Below are 16707 nucleotides of genomic sequence, written 5' to 3' on the forward strand. Positions count from 1 at the left end.
GGAATTTTGGCAAAGGGAGAGCATTCTTTGGAACGAAGCTCTTAGTGAGAGACGAGAAAGAAGAGTGTGCCACAGCAGCAGCTGGGGATGGTGGGCCCTGTGCTGAGCCCAGCTGCAGGTGCGGCAGCAGGGATGGATGCAGGGGGGCTGTGGCTGCTGCCCCATGTGAGCCCAGCTGAGATGGCTTCTGCTGGAGGGCAACAACATTCCTCTTTTCCCTGACACTACCAAGCATGTGTTTTAACTTAGAAGTACTCTCATGGTTTTCCTTTTATACTAGAAGAATGCAAGATTTATTAGCCTACAGAGAAAATATATTTTAATATAAATAATTACAGCGGCCAACCAATGACTGGGACTGACAGCTAGAAAAAAGGTGGAATCAACCACCCGAGGAGGACAAAGGACGGCTGTTCAAGAGCAACGTTCACAACCTGGGATCCCCATCAGCGGGGATGTGTTTACACACACAAACTCCATGGTCCCTCAGCAATAACAAGAAGGCTTTCCCACCAGCAGCTTCAAACAAAGCAATGAAGCAGTTGATGTAACCTGACAGAAACAGAAAGCAGCCCACACGACCAACTCCTTTATAAGTGTTGCTCCCTGGAAATAGACTGTGTTTGTTATGGGCATCTTTAGGTAATGTCACCAAGCAGAAAACTGGAGAGACTTCATGACATCCTCTGACAGCTCAGTTATGACATTTAGAACCAACACTACCAGAACCATCATTTGCATTTCTAAGTGCATTCAAAGCACACTGTTATCCAAACATTAACTTTGCTTTTTGGTGCTTGTCATTCAATCTACTAACCAAATAAATACATGCGTGTTGATCCTGTTTTCATGGACTGATGTCCCACTTCTGGAACTTCTCAGAACTTGAAAGGAAAACCCAAGAGCAGTAATTGCAACCCTACTGATTTAAAGGAAAGATACCCATAAAACGACTTAAAATGAATGAAATGAAAGCACAGCCTCAAATAGATGAACCACTGGTGTTACTGCAATGACATTTTCTTGTGCAAGGAGACTAAAAAACACTGTAAGAATACCTCTCGGACACAGTGCTGACACTTGGTAGCCTCTCTGCTCACTGCCTGGGAATATTTTCCTTTTCAAGCACTGGAAACACTGGAATCCTCAGAGCTTCATTGCACACTCGGCGGATTTCCTGCCACAGGGGTGATTTTACCTCTTCCTGCTGTGATGCAACACCACCGCTTTCATCACCCTAATTTCAAACAAACCTCAGAAATGTCATCTCACGACTTTACCATCTACCTGCTAATCCTGCCAAACCTCAACTCTTCCCAACTGTTTTCCTATGCATCTTAAGATATACCTCTTGAGGTCCTGTTAAGTCAGTGCAAAAGAAGGTGCCACTTACTGAACAGAGATGAGGCTGCTCCATCTGCGTTGTCAGTGCAACAGCACCACTGTCCAGGCACAACAAAGAGTATTCTCACCCTGGTTATTTTTCTAGTCCTACAATGAAATACAGTCCCCAACTTCTAGCATCAATTTCCAACATAAAATAAACGATGGAAACTGCAGAACACCACCAGAACGCAGTTGTCTGTGTGTGATTACTGGCAAACAGACACAAGTGAGAGGCTCTAATCCCCGCAGGGAACTGAGACTTCCCAATATCAACACACTTCGGCTGCTTCTCCTCTAGCTGTGGCTCTGCAGCAGGCCAATCAGTAGCCTAGACAAACCAAGCTGATGTCAGGCCTTATTTATTTCTGCTTCAACACACACTGTGGCTTCACAGTCAGCCAATCTAACCCAGCACTGTGACAGGAGGGAAGCATTCCTCATTGGCCACGCGTTATCATCCCCTCTGCCGTGCCAGCGCTGCTGATGGTACAACCACACAGCCAGTTGGATCTCATTACCGTGAGCAAATCCTGTGAAAAAACCAAAGCCACAAATAGATTCAGCCCTTCTGAGGCACGATCTGATTCATGGTGCTGCTGTGTAAGCTCTAACACATCAATACCAGGGAGATGATGAGACCGTGTGGCTGCACGTGCAGGGAAGAGAGAGACCACGACTGGTGGGCAGCCCCAGGATCAGACCAGCTGGCTTATGGTAACCACAGATGTGCACTTTTCTGGTTCTTCACTACATGATCTACTAACAAACTTGAGCTTCAGAGTAACCAGGACAGGGCAGGGTCCAGGCATCCATTCCCAAGGTTTCTCCTTACTATACGTACTTGTTGACACTGCGCAGTATTTTAAGGGAGGCACGTGGTGGAGCAAATTGAGAACTTCAGGAATGAGATGCCACTGCTTCTCAGATGAGAAGGGAGAAGAATTTGGAGACTTTAGATGAGAACCATGCTCAAGGAAGTCAGATGAGCCAGCAGCTGGGCCTTATGACCATCAGCAGACAAGAGGACAGAGTACAGGCAGAACACAAACTGTGGCTGTACGTGCTGCTACAGCACTGAAGGTGTAGGCCTGCACATCCATGCTTGAAAATAAGGATTAATTCTAACCCCTTCCTATGCAGCTGGATGTTTATAAAGCTTTTACATACACTCTGCTTACAACACATTTTTACCCTCCACTCCCTTGTGATCCCTTATCTTCCAGTAACTTCACTCAATTTCCTCACCAATTCAGGCACCCAGCCAACAGAACAGTCACGCTTCTGTTTTACACAACCCTAAAATATCAAGTCAAATAAACAAATATAGTGAAAGTAGCAATGCAATGTTGCAAGATATCTAACACTGAGGAAATGAACCAGGGTCTCCAGGTCACCAAATCCTGTTAAATTGGGGAAGTTCTGTTCATTGCTAGCTAGCTGCATTGCAGATTCTTCTTTTTGCATAATATATATATATATATATATACAGTATTTATTTGCAGGAAAAGCAGCCTTTGGACTATGCCTACAAAGCTGGTAAGGCAGCGCACACTCCCTCACTGATAAACCTGGATCAAAGGAGGCTCATTTGGCTTGACTCAAACCTACTCCCCATTGACTTTATTTAAAAGAAAGAAAGAAAAGCCACCTGTGTGGCCAGCCTTTCATGCTATTCTAACCAGAACAGTATAAAATGGTATCTGAAAGCCTTGGAAATGCTCGCTCAGGGATCCACTTACACTGGTGTTAAACTATCACTTCTTTGGACACTCCTCACTTCGCTGTAAGCTACTGATTCTGCAATGCTTGCTTGAGCATTTCCCAATCCACATCATGCAAGAACGCAGTCAAGTTAGTTCAGACTATTTTTATGCTGCTTAAACTGTTCTTGTAAATGTTGCCTGAAGCTGACTTGGGAGGATCTACCTGAACTCTGCATCTCCAGCGGAACCATGAGGTCAGCAGCTCTTATCTGCGCACTGCCAAGCAGGCAGGAGCCCTGCCTTTGTGACGAAGCTTGGAAGGTGGAACAAAGAAAGTGACTTCGGGAAAAAGAAGTGTTTAATAGAAATTATCTAAGCAGACATGACTTGGAATCAGATTAAAGTTCTCATTACTTACACATTCTATTTTCTTTTTCACATCAGGAGTAAAACATCTTCACTAAAAAAGGAGGCCAAGCTCATGCTGCAAACGCTTTGCTGCAATACCACACTACTTAGAGACACTACACGCGTCAGATTTGCAGATTCAGGCCCTCAACCCAGCACACACAGCATGAAATACAGCTTTCCTTCTCTATTTCCTCCCTGTACTTTCTTTAATTTTAGAGATCAGGTTATTTGTTTGTTTTTAATTGCTACTGTCCTCGTATCTCAGTAAGCTGTATTGGAAGCATACTCCAACAGAAGACAGAACCACCTCCACAACAGGCGGGTAAGATAGCCCTGCAATGGGAAGGCTTTTGCTTCTTACCAGAGAAAAGGTTTTGCCTTCTATATAGCAACTTTTCATTTCCTTACCTCTGTAAGTCTAAAGAAACACATTTTTTCATGGTCCAGAGACCTGTCAGTAACCACACAGAGGGCTTCTAGGTCTTCATGCACATCATCATCTCCTTCTGCTTCACTTCTCCCCTTTTTCCATTTATCCCATGCAGCATGCAGTCTGTACATATGGCATTGCACACACAAGCTGTTATTTAAAATAGAAAAGATCCCTGCCAAGAAACTATATTGCACATACGGCTTTTCCAGGGAAAAGAAGGACACAACCAACATATGATAAATATTAGCTCCCACAGTTCATGATTAGACCGTGGTATCTAGCATGGTATCTAGTGTCTATTGTATAAAATCCACAGACAACACTCATTTATTCAGAGACAGGGGCAAGGGGGCAAAGCTTGTGGATAAAGCAAACCCACAGATTAATACAAACCATAATGCAGATGATATAAAGTAAGTAATGGCCCCGCTGACAGGAGAGCAGCAGGCCCTGCTACGCAGTGCTGACCCAGCCAGGACCTGGTGGTCCGTCAGCCAGCTGCACAACAGTGCATCTCAATCACCCTGCACGTTCCCCTTATATTTCAACTGATTGGTAGGAATACACTTTACCTCTTTTTTTTTTCTTCCCCTGCAGACAATGTAAATCGAATGACACAACAAAGTCAGCAAAAGGTGGCTAGTGCACAACGAAAGAAGTTTTAGCTACAAATGCATTTATGCCTTCTGTGGAGAATTAGAAACAATCCAGCTCAAACCTGAACTGAAAACTCATAGGTCTTAAAAAAAACAAGAGTAATTTTGATTAAAAAAGCCAATTATTTTCAGAGAAAGCCAAGCACTTCTATAAAACGTTATGCCTGTTGTTATGCATTTCTGCAAAGCTCTTTATAGAGTGCCTCCATGTTTATGGTATGTAGCTCCATCACACTATGCTGTAAGGTCACCAAACATGCCTTCTACCACTGCAGACACTACTCTGCCTTCAGCAGGATGGTATTTCATTGAGGAGGAAAGTCAATAAAGCCCTAACAGTCAAAAAGTCCTGTGTTCTTTTAATGACTCCTTGAGGCCATCTCTCATGCTGACATCATTCCTAACAAAAAAAGCCTGTTATGCTTTACACAAGCAGTGCTGCAATGTTCAATAGGACAATTATAGCCAGAATTCCTGAAAAGGAGCTGGAGACTTACCAAGTCATCTGCATGATATGAGCCATCTCCAAGTCAAGAAATTAAACAAGGGTACAGGATACGTATGGAAAGTATCCTGTATCAGAGAGAGCAGCCAAATGGGGGGATAAGTGACAGCAATTGTCAAAACATACGTTCACGATATAAAATACATTTCTAATCTGGAAGCCATAAAAGTCACCTTCAGTTGAAAACACATCACAGAGGCATTCGTAAAGATCAAGGATCGCAGAATTGGTGGTCACCATTTCATACACCACTATCTGAAAGGCCAAACGTGCTGAAAAAAAAGCAGCAAGGCAATCAAAATGAACGTTACCATCTCACATTAATATTCTGAATCAACTTGTGCATGACTTTTCCCCCAAAAATTAAGCCTCATGAATCTCTTGCAGCAAAGATGACCAAGCAGTCTGACTACAACTGAAAGTAAGTTTTTCAAAACGAAACCCCAACCAATCCCAGCTTAACGGCCCACTTCTTTCCTATGAGTCAACCATGCAAATTACTCTCAAGCTGCAGCAGTCACTGCTGTTTTTGGCTGGTCCACATGGAAGGGGTGCCTCCCTCTGAAAGGCTGCAGGCAGCTCTGTACGTGTGACAGCTGCACATACAGCAGCCCTGTACTGAAGCAGGAGGAAGACAATGAAAGCTTCTTGTTGAAAACTCTTGGTAAAGTCTGAGCACAGTGCACAGCAACAAGAGTTCCACTTCCACAGAGCACCTCTGCTGCCTTCCATAAGGAGGTCTCTAACATTGTGACTTCTATAGCTCAGCCTATGCACAAAGACGTGAGAAAAAAAAGAAAGCATTCGTTCACAAATATAAGAAACCCAACAGCAGCCAGGGGAGGTGTGAAGCACGTAACTCATCTTTCCCCACCCCCAACCCACTTACAGCATCTTTGGGCCCAAAAGGAATACCCAACTAAACAAACCAACCCAAAAATAAAGGAATTTTAAAGCAAACAGCACATAGAAGCTTTGAAAATAGAGCTAGAGTGAAAGATACACAGTCCACATGCATAGCAAGGAGAATGCCAATGAATCACGCGGGAGGGGTTACACATTTTCACTAATTGGCCACACCATACAATTTGGTTTTTTAATTTAAGAAAATACACGACAAAAACAGCACATTTAGTGCATTAATTTAGCTTCAGTATAAATGTGGAAGTGATCAGCAACAAGAAAGCTGCGCCGGTAGGAAAATGTGAGTCAAGCAGAGAACGTGAAGTTTATACACAAATTGTGCTGAGGCGTTAGCAATGATGGTGGTGGCCCTGCAACAGCAGTACCTGTTCTACCCTGAAAATAACACTGATCTCTTGGAGCTCAACTATAAAGTCACAAAGTATCCCAAGGCTGCATTTCTGTGTTTCTACTGCCTGTACTTCTAAGAGAAGCAAAGCAAAACTCCCCAGACAGCAAGAGAAGTTTGTGAAGGGCACCACCATAAAATTTGTTGGGAAATACCACCATTTTAGTTCACCGTGCGTACCGCCTGATAATATCTGACATTCCTCACAAGCAGTAAGTTCTCCATCCCTATGAAACTGCAGCGACAGCCAAAGAAGAAATACCATGTAAGAGAAACAGGGAGCACAGAAACACACGATGCCATTTGCATTTTCAACTCCATTCATCTCATCTCTGATGACACTGCGTGTCAGAGGTAGGCTGACTGCTCTGTGAACTGAGGTCTCATTCTCTGCTTATGAAGAAGGGTGTTTTCAGCTTTAAAACTGTTAGCATGCCCAGTTCCTCCTGCGTGCTGCTTATCCCTGCACAACATGTGATTTTAGGAGATTACATCATTTAGTCATGCTGTTTTCAAATCAAGTTGCATGGAAAGAAAACACAGCAGCATATAAAACGCTTTCAAACAAATTAATAGTTGTGCACCACCAAACTGGAGATGAAACAAAACCCAAATCCCACACGTAAGATAGATGGCTTACCATTTCTACTTTTCCTCTCAGCTCATGGGGCACAAACTGTGCTCTCTCACTTTAAAACGACGTGGCTGCCTGTGAAGTCCATCACAGCACAGCACAGGGTGCACTGCACAAACGGTGCAGGAAAAGCAAGGTGCAAAGAAACGGGAGACGTGGTGACAGAAGGGCCATTCTATCATTACGGTCAAAAAACAGCGTTGAAATGTAACAGCCAATAATAAGAAGCATCATCTATTTGACATAGTAATACATTTTCTTCCAATATGATTATAACATAGACCAAACTGCCTCTACTTGAGAAACACGAAAGTATAAACTGCTTCTCCATGTGTGCAGTAGTCGTTGGCCAGGCCAAGCTACAGAGCCTCTGCTTCATGCACTGCATCGCATCAGTGCCCTGCAAGAGCAAAGAGCAGCTCTCGTGATTCCAGTCAGCCTTTTGTGTTTATTTGCTCTTGTAATCCCCAAGGTCCTGAGCAGTTGTCAGGTATCAGATGCGTTGCTGGTTACTACTGAGAAAGCTCCAGAGACATGTGTTGTGGTCACTCATCAGAAAATGAAATCCCACCCCCATGCCTGAGGAGACAATGCTGTTTAATTTATACCAGAACCTGCATGAACAGCTTGCAATGAGTGCTTCTAAAAAGTCCCTGTATTTCCATCTATTGCATATTCAGTGTGGTCAAAACTTGAAAAGAACTGCATCACGTTGAAAGGATGCAGTCAGATTGAGAAATACAAGCCCAGAACCACAGAATGGTTTGGATGAGACCTCAAAGCCCACCCAGCCCCACTCCCTGCCCTCGGCTGGCTGTCCCACCATCTTAGGCTGCCCAGGGCTATCCAGCAGGCCTTGGTGCTTCCAGGGATGGGGCACCCACAGCTCTGAGCAGCAGTGCCAGCATCTCACTGCTCTCTGAGTAAAGAATTTCTTCCTATCACCTAACCTAAATCTCCTCTCTCATGGTTTAAAGACGTTACCCCTTGCTCTATCACTACACTCCCTGCTGAAGAGTCCCTTCCCAACCTTTCCTGTTGGGCCCTTCAAGTACTGAAACCTCCTGCAGTACCAACTTGCTCAGCCTGTCCCCATAGCAGAGGTGCTCCTGCCCTCTGAGCATCGCCATGGCCTCCCTTGGACCCACTCCAGCAGCTCCACGTCCTTCTTGAACAAATTAAAAGAGGAACTTTTAATTTAAGCACATATTTGTAAAAGCAAAGATGGCAGGTGCTTAAAGGACTACATCTGTCACATATTTCACATCCAAATAACGTGCACTAGAAGCACGTGGACAAAGAAGTACCACTTCCAGTGCACCTTACCTCACTCAAATGCTATCTACACACAAATTATTCAGTAACAGGGAAAAGGATAAGACAGTATTGTCAAGGAAAACAGCAACTACAGGGCAGACTGAGCAGTACCAGCTCATGTGAAAGAGTGGAATAAAGCATTCTCCATGCAAAACACCCTCCAGCACCCACAGAACAAGCAGGCAGTACGTAACCACCAGTGAAGTCTGGGGAAAGCTTCTGGACTTTTCTTCATACCGCATAACCTTTAATGGCAATTATAACAATCTCCTGACACAGGCATCACTAAATGATGTGACAGGATTTGCACAACAGCAGAGTCATAAAATATAAAATGCTTGCCTATTCTGCAACACATTTATAGCTCCAGCAATCAGCCTGCTTCTTTAGCAGAGACGGCTTCCAAACATCTTTTCTGTTTTTTAATACCCTACTAAGCAAAAATCCACCTGCCCCTTGGCAAGGTAGAAGAATAAAGGCGAGTAGCAGATATTTTATGGCCCATAACCACATTCAGTTATTGCCCTTTACAAAAACATTTATTCCATAGCTGAGCTAGGAGTCAATGCAGTGACAAGCACATAATTGTACTGCCATTACTGTGCTCAGTGACTCTTTTATTCCTGCAGAACAGCGTGTATGACACCAACCCAGTGGCCAATAGAAGCCTTGGGCTGTGTGACTGAACGGAGAGGTAAATTACAAGGCCATAAATAATAGTAATAATGAATTAAGCATGTTTAAATTACTACTTGTCTCATCAGCATCCTAAAATTAATGGTCTCATTGGATATAAAAGGAATTTTCTACTAAATGTTAAGAAATAGATTACCCATCTTTACCACAGTAACAGCTCGGATAAGAAGAATGTAGATGGCAATGTGTGAGCCATTTGAGATAGGTTAAAAAGGAAAGAAAAAGAGGCTCTGAGGCAGAAGCTGGGCTGAAGCAGATGAAAAACATGAAAAGGGGACAGAAGAGACAATGGCACGCTGCTGGGGACAGGCCACAAACACAGGGAGGAAGCCCAGGCTGCCCCAGCTACAGAGATTACAGGGAACAGCAGCATTTGAAACCTTTCCAGCAGCAGGGAGCACCAACCAGAGCCCAAGGCAACAGCAACATTCCTATATTCACAGCTGAGTTTCATGAATACCCAGAATAAAGAGAGTAAAATGCACACAGTTTGTCGAGCAGTGGGGAAAACAATAGATGCTCATTTAATCCTACAGGCCTCTGCAAAGAGCAGGCTTTGCTATGTTCCAAGGGTCAACACCTGGGCTGCACTGCAAGAGGGATTTGCTGGGTGTATCCTCATGCTGGAGCGCTTCGCCTACATACAGAGCGCTGCGAGTGCACTGCTCTGAGTTCCAAATCAATGACATTACCAGCTGGCAAAGAACAAAGGCTCTCCTCGCTCCAAAGAGCCTCCTGCACTCTGTCACTAAAAGGTTTACAGCACGGGGTTTGAGCAGTGTGTGATGCAGAGGGGGAGGTCAGCCCAGGGCTTCAGCTGCGTGCACCGCTGCTGTTCTGCAGAACGCCATTGGAAACCGCACCACTCATCAGAAAAGAGAGAAGAGCCCTTGAATTGAGTTACAGCCTTTTCCTTAGCTACTGTGCGATGTTATTTTGAACACGTGCCATATAATTTGTGTTGTTTGTTGTAGCTAATTCTTTACTGCTGGTTCTTATACTTGAGAAACTAGTCTCATACAGCCTTTCGGCCCTGCCTGCTGATGGCAGTGTGGCAAGCAGCCCCAGGGCCTGTCCAACCACACAGCAGCTCAACTCCTACCTGTCCTTTGTGCGACTGCAGAACTCGATACATCCACCTCTCATAGAATGGCCTGGGGTGAAAAGGACCACAACGATCATCTAGTTTCAACCCCCTGCTGTGTGTGCTGTGTGCAGGGTCACCAACCAGCAGACCAGGCTGCCCAGAGCCACATCTAGCCTGGCCTTGAATGCCTCCAGGGATGGGGCATCCACAGCTCCTTGGCAACCTGTTCCAGCGCCTCACCACCCTCTGGGTGTGAAGCACTTCCTCCTAAAATAGAGGAAGTCTTTCACGCAGAATCTCTCACCCCTCTCCACTTCTTACACAGCTACAGTTGTACTCAAAAATAATTAAGACTGTGCACGCGGATTAGTACTTATTAAAAAAAAAGATCTGATTAAGATTGAGGTGGGGAAGTGGAACACTATGGAGAAGTAACTAAAAGCATACGTAACTCTGAGCACCACTTAGAAGGGTTTACTGGTAGTAAAAGTCGGACTGTGGGATTCCTTTATTTTTATTTTCCTAAATCAACTCATTGAAATAAGGACGTTCCAAGTGTCATGTAATATTTTTATTGCAACAAGGCTCAGAAACTACAAGCTCAGACTCCATTTTCCCAGCTTCTGTAAAACACAAAGCAAAAAGACCACCTGAGCACCAAGAAGCTGTGAGCAGCACTGCAAGCCTCAGCCTCCATCAAAACTCAACACAAAGTATTTAACAACCACAGTCAGCTTCTCTCCACATTTAAAAGGTAACAAAAAAAGCAAGACCTGGATTTATCAAAGCACCATGCTTGAGTTTAACCCTATTATCCTAGGAACTGCTGGTATTTATGCATGGGACACACACATGATCCAGACCATCCAGTAACAGAAGTGTTAACAGGAAAGAAACCAAATGGGAGCAATGGTCAAATTATGAAGCACAGTTAGGAGATAAAAACCAAAAAATGCAGCTGCCTACAACTAAAGAGCACTGCTCACTAAGTCACACAGTCTGGGGAAAGCATCATCGTCCCTCCTCCTCTCCAGGCATGCACAGAACCACTGCACAGCGCATTTCCACGTGGGTTTTGGTAAGGGTGGAGGCAAGTCTGTGTACCTGAGAACAGCTCTGAACTATTCTAATGAAACATTAAGCTTCTGTGTTAAATACTGAAACTACAGAGATCACTGCACTGTAAGCCCTGCAGTCAGACATCCCATCACCTGAGCAGAGGGCCGCCTCGCTCCTCTCCAAGTCACCCCAAAAACCATCATGAATTTCATTCAAGATACAGCAACCCAGAAGAGTTTTGTTCAAACAGTCATTAAATTTTAGCATGGTTGAGCCTTTGCTGTTGGGGCTTTTCTGAACAAATGTTTGGGAAACACAGGCAGTGCTGTAGAGCCACAGCGCACTTCTCAACCCATTCGATGTTCATCGAGTAACTGCAACTGAACTTCTGGCAGGAACAAGGATACCAGAGAGACCTCTTAGTGCAGAATGCTCATGCGGCCACTGTAGTCTAAATAAATGCATACAAGCACTGAGCATACAGAAATTTTACTGAGAGTACATTCGGCTTCTACAGTTTCTGTGAAGAGCTGCTATAAAGGGAACCACAGATACCTTAATGGCAAAGTCATTCAACAGGCAGCAGTAGGCAGTTTTTTTTCTTCCTTTTCAGAGCCCTTTTTCACTATTAGCATCTTCCAGAAGCAAGACATAGTGCTCAGCACATAATTACCTCACTAGTCCATTGCCATGTCATTTCTTATATCACATAAACCCACACATCCCCATTTTCTCCTTAAAAAATGGAGACAGCGAGTGGTTTAGGTAATTACAGCTGTCATGGTGGGTCTGACAAATCGTTCCTCTGCTCAATATATGCTTCAGGCCACTGGGAAGGCTGTCAAACAATGACATCAGAGTCTGCATTACAACTGGCAAAACGCAACTCCGCTTCTTTTCAAATCTAACTCGGATGGTTTACAGCCACTTCTTTTCCTATTCCACGGTTGAAAACAAGAGTGAAATGACAAACGGGTCATAATTCAATCCAGATAAAATGGGGATGGATAACGGCTGTTAAATGAAGGAGCTTGAACCAAAGAGACACACATCCCTGCCTTGCTAACGAAGTTTCCTCATTATTCATCATCAGTGGGATTTGTAATCTTGAGTCATTTCCTAAACCCCCGAGCTGTAAGGGATGAGCAGGAGGAACAGCTGCCTGCCCTCCTCAGTGCCCAGGTGACCATCATCACCACTCCCTGGGCACGAGCCATCCCACACGGACAGCAGACTGCTGCATCACACACACCACCAGCTGCCCTCCTGCTCACCCACCGCAGCCCATGGACCACCTCCAGCGTGATTCTAAGCTGCTTTTTCTCTCTTCTAATCCTTACCTCTTATGTGATCTCAACTCCAGCTTGAGTACGAAACAGCCAGGAACTCAGTATAAACTCCACTACCTGCCCTGAGCAGTGGTTCCAAATGCATGGGGCTTCGGCAGCTGGACGGCGGCAGCAGCACCCAGAGGCAGCTGAGGCTGTGATATTTCCAGTAAAGAGTTCTGTGATTGAGGCCAGCAATTGCATGAGGAACCTGGTTTTCCCACTCCCACATAACAAATCTTCTGTTTATTCCCTTACTGCAGCCAGGTGACAAGGAGGAGCTGCATGCAATTTGCCCTGAAAACTGTATAAAAACACCATGTAGGAAAAAGCTCAGGTATTTATTCCTAGTATGCGCTGGAAACGAACACATCTTTTTAATAACTGGTATTTGTTACAGTTTGATTAAAAATAAAAAACAGTAATTGCTTTCAGGATACTTGCTGAGCACAGCCCTCCTTCAGGACTCTCTTTTCAGTGTTTGTTCTTTAATTACTTTTAATTTCCTTCTCAGAGAGGTCTGACAAAGTATTAATGACAGGAAAAAAAACAGTCAATTAAAAATTACTGTTCTGCAGCAAAATATACTTACCAAATGTGAGGGTGTTAAAGCAGTACAGTAGGTTAGCACTTAAATAAACCCTTACTTTCATATTTTGCTTTCAATCAGAAAGCAAAGCAGTACTGCCTGTCCTGAACTGTGCTCATCACGTCCATTTCGTAGGTATTTTGGACTCTTAGCCACTAATGATCTCAATGCAGTCCAGAGCCACCTGGAAAGCAGGTAAAACAAAGGAGGGGGGGGAATATAAGCTGCTTAAGTAAGGTTACATGAATTGGGGTTTGGTGGAGTAAATACCTCTGGAATCCCCATTCAAGTGAAACTATTTATTCTGTTAGCAAATAGAATTAGGAAATGAGTTTATGCAACAAGCAGCTACTGCAGCCTGAGCACTACAGATAGCACAACCACCAACTCCTGGCCTAAGGAAGATCCCACGCCTTTCACAAGGATTTCCCATTTCAAAATGCACTTTTTTGGGGCTGATATCTGATTGTGTCCTCACATCACCGACCTCAAAACCTGCACTGGGTACCCAGCTAACCCTGCTCCTCCTGCTGACCGCCTCAGTGGCTCAACTGTGCCAACACCTCCTTCCAGGCAAGCCTGTTGGTTCTGCTAAGGCTTGGGGCTACGCTGGGTGCCACTGTTAGCAGCGTAGTTGCATAAATGAGGGATGCGATTTGCTGCCACATCTTGAAGATGGAGGCAGTAACAGCAACGTGCAATTATTTTTGTTACTGCAGGAATGGGAATGAGCTGTACCAGTACAACATGATTCATGCCAGAGAAGCGTCTATTCTGGCACATAAAACAGATTAAGATTTGAATATATATTCTTTCACCTTCATTTTTACAGCTGTGAAGCAATTCCATTGATTTTTCGGGGAACATCAAACGTGCCTCAAGTGTTTGTGGCACAGCATGCAAGAAGGCACCAAGTCTCCAGTCTAAGCTCCAGTGGGTTATTTTAGGTGTTTATTACACCTAACACACATCTATGCTTGTTACAGTGCTACTTGTGGCTACCACCACGTAGCTGCGAGTTTCACAACACAAAGAAATCAACACTGAAAAAGGTGTGGACTAAACCTGTACCTGAGCACCCAGCTGACAACTGAGGATAAGAAACGCCTGTGTGGAGTTTATTCACTGCCTCAGCCTTTTCCAAAGCAAAAAAGTCATTGAATAAACAGCACTGACAAAAAAAAAGACAACAGTAATAAAGTACACAACGTAGTTATCCACAGTGGCGTCAAAAGCTGACAATTCAAAGATGTCCCCCCTCATTTAACAAGCTTTGCTTCTTACAACTTAGGAGCAGTTGTTGCTCTTGGTAAGGCTCACTGTGATAACAAGCAGACAAAAGCGTACGGCATGCACTGCTGCTTATTAGAATTTAATGCTTCTTGAACAACGACAATGCAAATATTCATCACAATAGATGGGAACCTTGGTGGAAACAAGAATTCCCACAAATTGTTTAAGAGTACAGTAAGTGAATGGCATTATAAACAAAAAGCCCCAATCTCCCACCAACGTATGGAGCATTCAGTGCAGATTAACCCCCTGTGCATCCATCGTGGAGATGCATTTGTGAAGAGCCCTTCAAAGCAGACAAACAGCAGTTTATACCCCAACAAGGAGCTATACGTTAAAGAGGCTCTCAAGTCAAACTCACCACGTTTGTCTCGAGGAGCTACAAACCCAAACCACGAGCAGCAGAGCGGCAGCAGGTGCTCACAGCTCTGCCTTCAGCACACCTGGCAGCCGGCAGGGCAGGGTAAGGAGCAGGAGGTGCGTACAGGTACGTGCACACACACAGAGATGTCTACACACACAGATGTCTGCACACACGTACACCAAAACAAGAAGTTGGCTGGCAAAAACCACATCCGCGAGCAGAAGGCGCCGCAAAAAGCCTCTGTAAAACTCATCCTCGGAAACACCGAATGGGAGGCAGAACGGCCCAGCCTTACGGAGGGATCCCCGCCCTGCCGCCTGCAGACCCCAACGCGCCCCGGCGGAGTGCCGAGAAGGGCGGGGAGCGGAACCGCGCGGCGCAGCGGCTCGGGAGGCGGCACGGCATCGCTGATAGCGGGCACCGGGCACCCCGTGGCCCCACCGCGCCCCTCCGCCCTCGGGGCCGGGCACGGCGCTGCGGGCGCTGCCCCTCCCGTCCCGTCCCGTCCCGTCTCTCACCGGCTCGGGTGGTGTCGCTGAGGTCGTGGTTGGCGGCGCTGGCCCGCGGGTAATCGCGCAGCTTCCTGCCGCTCAGGCTGAGCGTGCCGCTGGCCGCCGCTTCTTCCAAAGCTCGGTCTAAGGATCGGCTCCAGGAGCCGGGGCCCGCGGGACCGGCCGGAGGAGGACACGTCGCCGCGCTCCCCATCGGCATCGCGGCGGAGCCGCCCTCCGGCGCCGCCAGCACCGCGGCCGCCATTTCCCCCCTCGCAGCGCAGCCCCAGCCGCTCTCCGCCGCTCCGCTCGCGCGCCGCCGCGCAGGCGCAGGAGAACCCGCCGACTGGCGGCGAGAGCGCATGCGCGTGCCTTGACAGGGGGCGTGCGGCGCGCACGCGCGGCCGCAAGGTTCCCTCCGTCCTTTAGCCGGCACCTGGCTAACAAACGGCGGAAAGCGGCCATAGCTTTGGGTTTTTTTGTCAGTTGTTTCGGTAATCCGGTGTGCGAGGGTGCGCACCTGCCCTCGACAACGGCTGCAGCGCCGGCAGCGTGGAAAGCTCTAGTTTAGGTGCCAGGCGGTGTGGGACGCTGCTGCTCAGTGCGCCGTCAGCAGCAAAGAAAGAAAAAGGGAAAAAAAAAAGTGGATTTTTGAGCGAAGTGACAAAGTAGGAGCTGTTGTGTGCTTTCCCATGGCAGCACCAAAGCTTGAAAGGTGTTTGTAACAGACCTATCAGACCTGAGTTCTGGGTGATGGTATATGAATCCAGGAGTTGGACCTCATGGGTCCCTTCCAGCTCAGGCCATGCTGCGATTCTCTGGCTGTCAATAAATGCCAGCTACGGCACCAGAAAGCAAAGAGCTGCTCAGAACGACACTGCCACACGGCTGAAGCAGGCGGCCATACGGCTCCCGTGCTGCAGACGGTCATTGTGCTGGGAGCACTCACCAGTCAGCACCTTATCCAACGCTTCCATACAAGCAGTGCTTTGTTCCTCCACCACCAGTTAACGGCAGCATCGCTATCGCTTTAGGCCGATTTGCCACCAAGCACTCACTGCAGAAGCTTGCTGCAGCCGCTCATCGGGGTGTTCACACCCACCCTGCAGCACAAAGCAGGGATTGCACGGACTGTGCATCGGTAAGGCACATCACAGCAAAATGAGTACGCAGATAGGTTAAGGGACCTGGTGTGATAACCACACCAAACCACGGGATTTGACAGTGCTGCTGGAAAGCACATCCCTAATTCTTGTAAAGGCAAGTGAGCTTACACAGCACCACTGCAGTAAGTGATTGATTGCAGGATATGAGCAATGAGCACATGCCCTCTTTACATTACTCTGCTTACTGTTACCTTCTTCATAACATTTAATAACAGTTTGATCATTTACAGCTCCTTAAGAAAGATACCAGAACATTCACAAAACCAACACGTTGCCC

General features: G+C 46.1%; 1 protein-coding gene across 2 annotated transcripts in view; it reads right to left on the reverse strand.

The window, feature by feature from the left end:
• Positions 1–15529, reverse strand: part of LRCH3 (leucine rich repeats and calponin homology domain containing 3) — a 51799-nt gene extending 36270 nt beyond the window's left edge. For both annotated transcript variants that reach the window (XM_042820309.1, XM_042820308.1), the window contains exon 1: positions 15292–15529. In XM_042820309.1, the coding sequence (XP_042676243.1) occupies positions 15292–15529 (238 nt within the window). The remainder of the gene's footprint in view (positions 1–15291) is intronic.
• Between the last annotated feature and the right edge of the window lie 1178 nt (positions 15530–16707).

This window comes from Centrocercus urophasianus, unplaced genomic scaffold (genome assembly GCF_019232065.1).
Source record: "Centrocercus urophasianus isolate 14NV4802_14NV808 unplaced genomic scaffold, USGS_Curo_1.0 seq_19, whole genome shotgun sequence".
In the NCBI taxonomy this organism is placed as follows: Eukaryota; Metazoa; Chordata; class Aves; order Galliformes; family Phasianidae; genus Centrocercus; species Centrocercus urophasianus.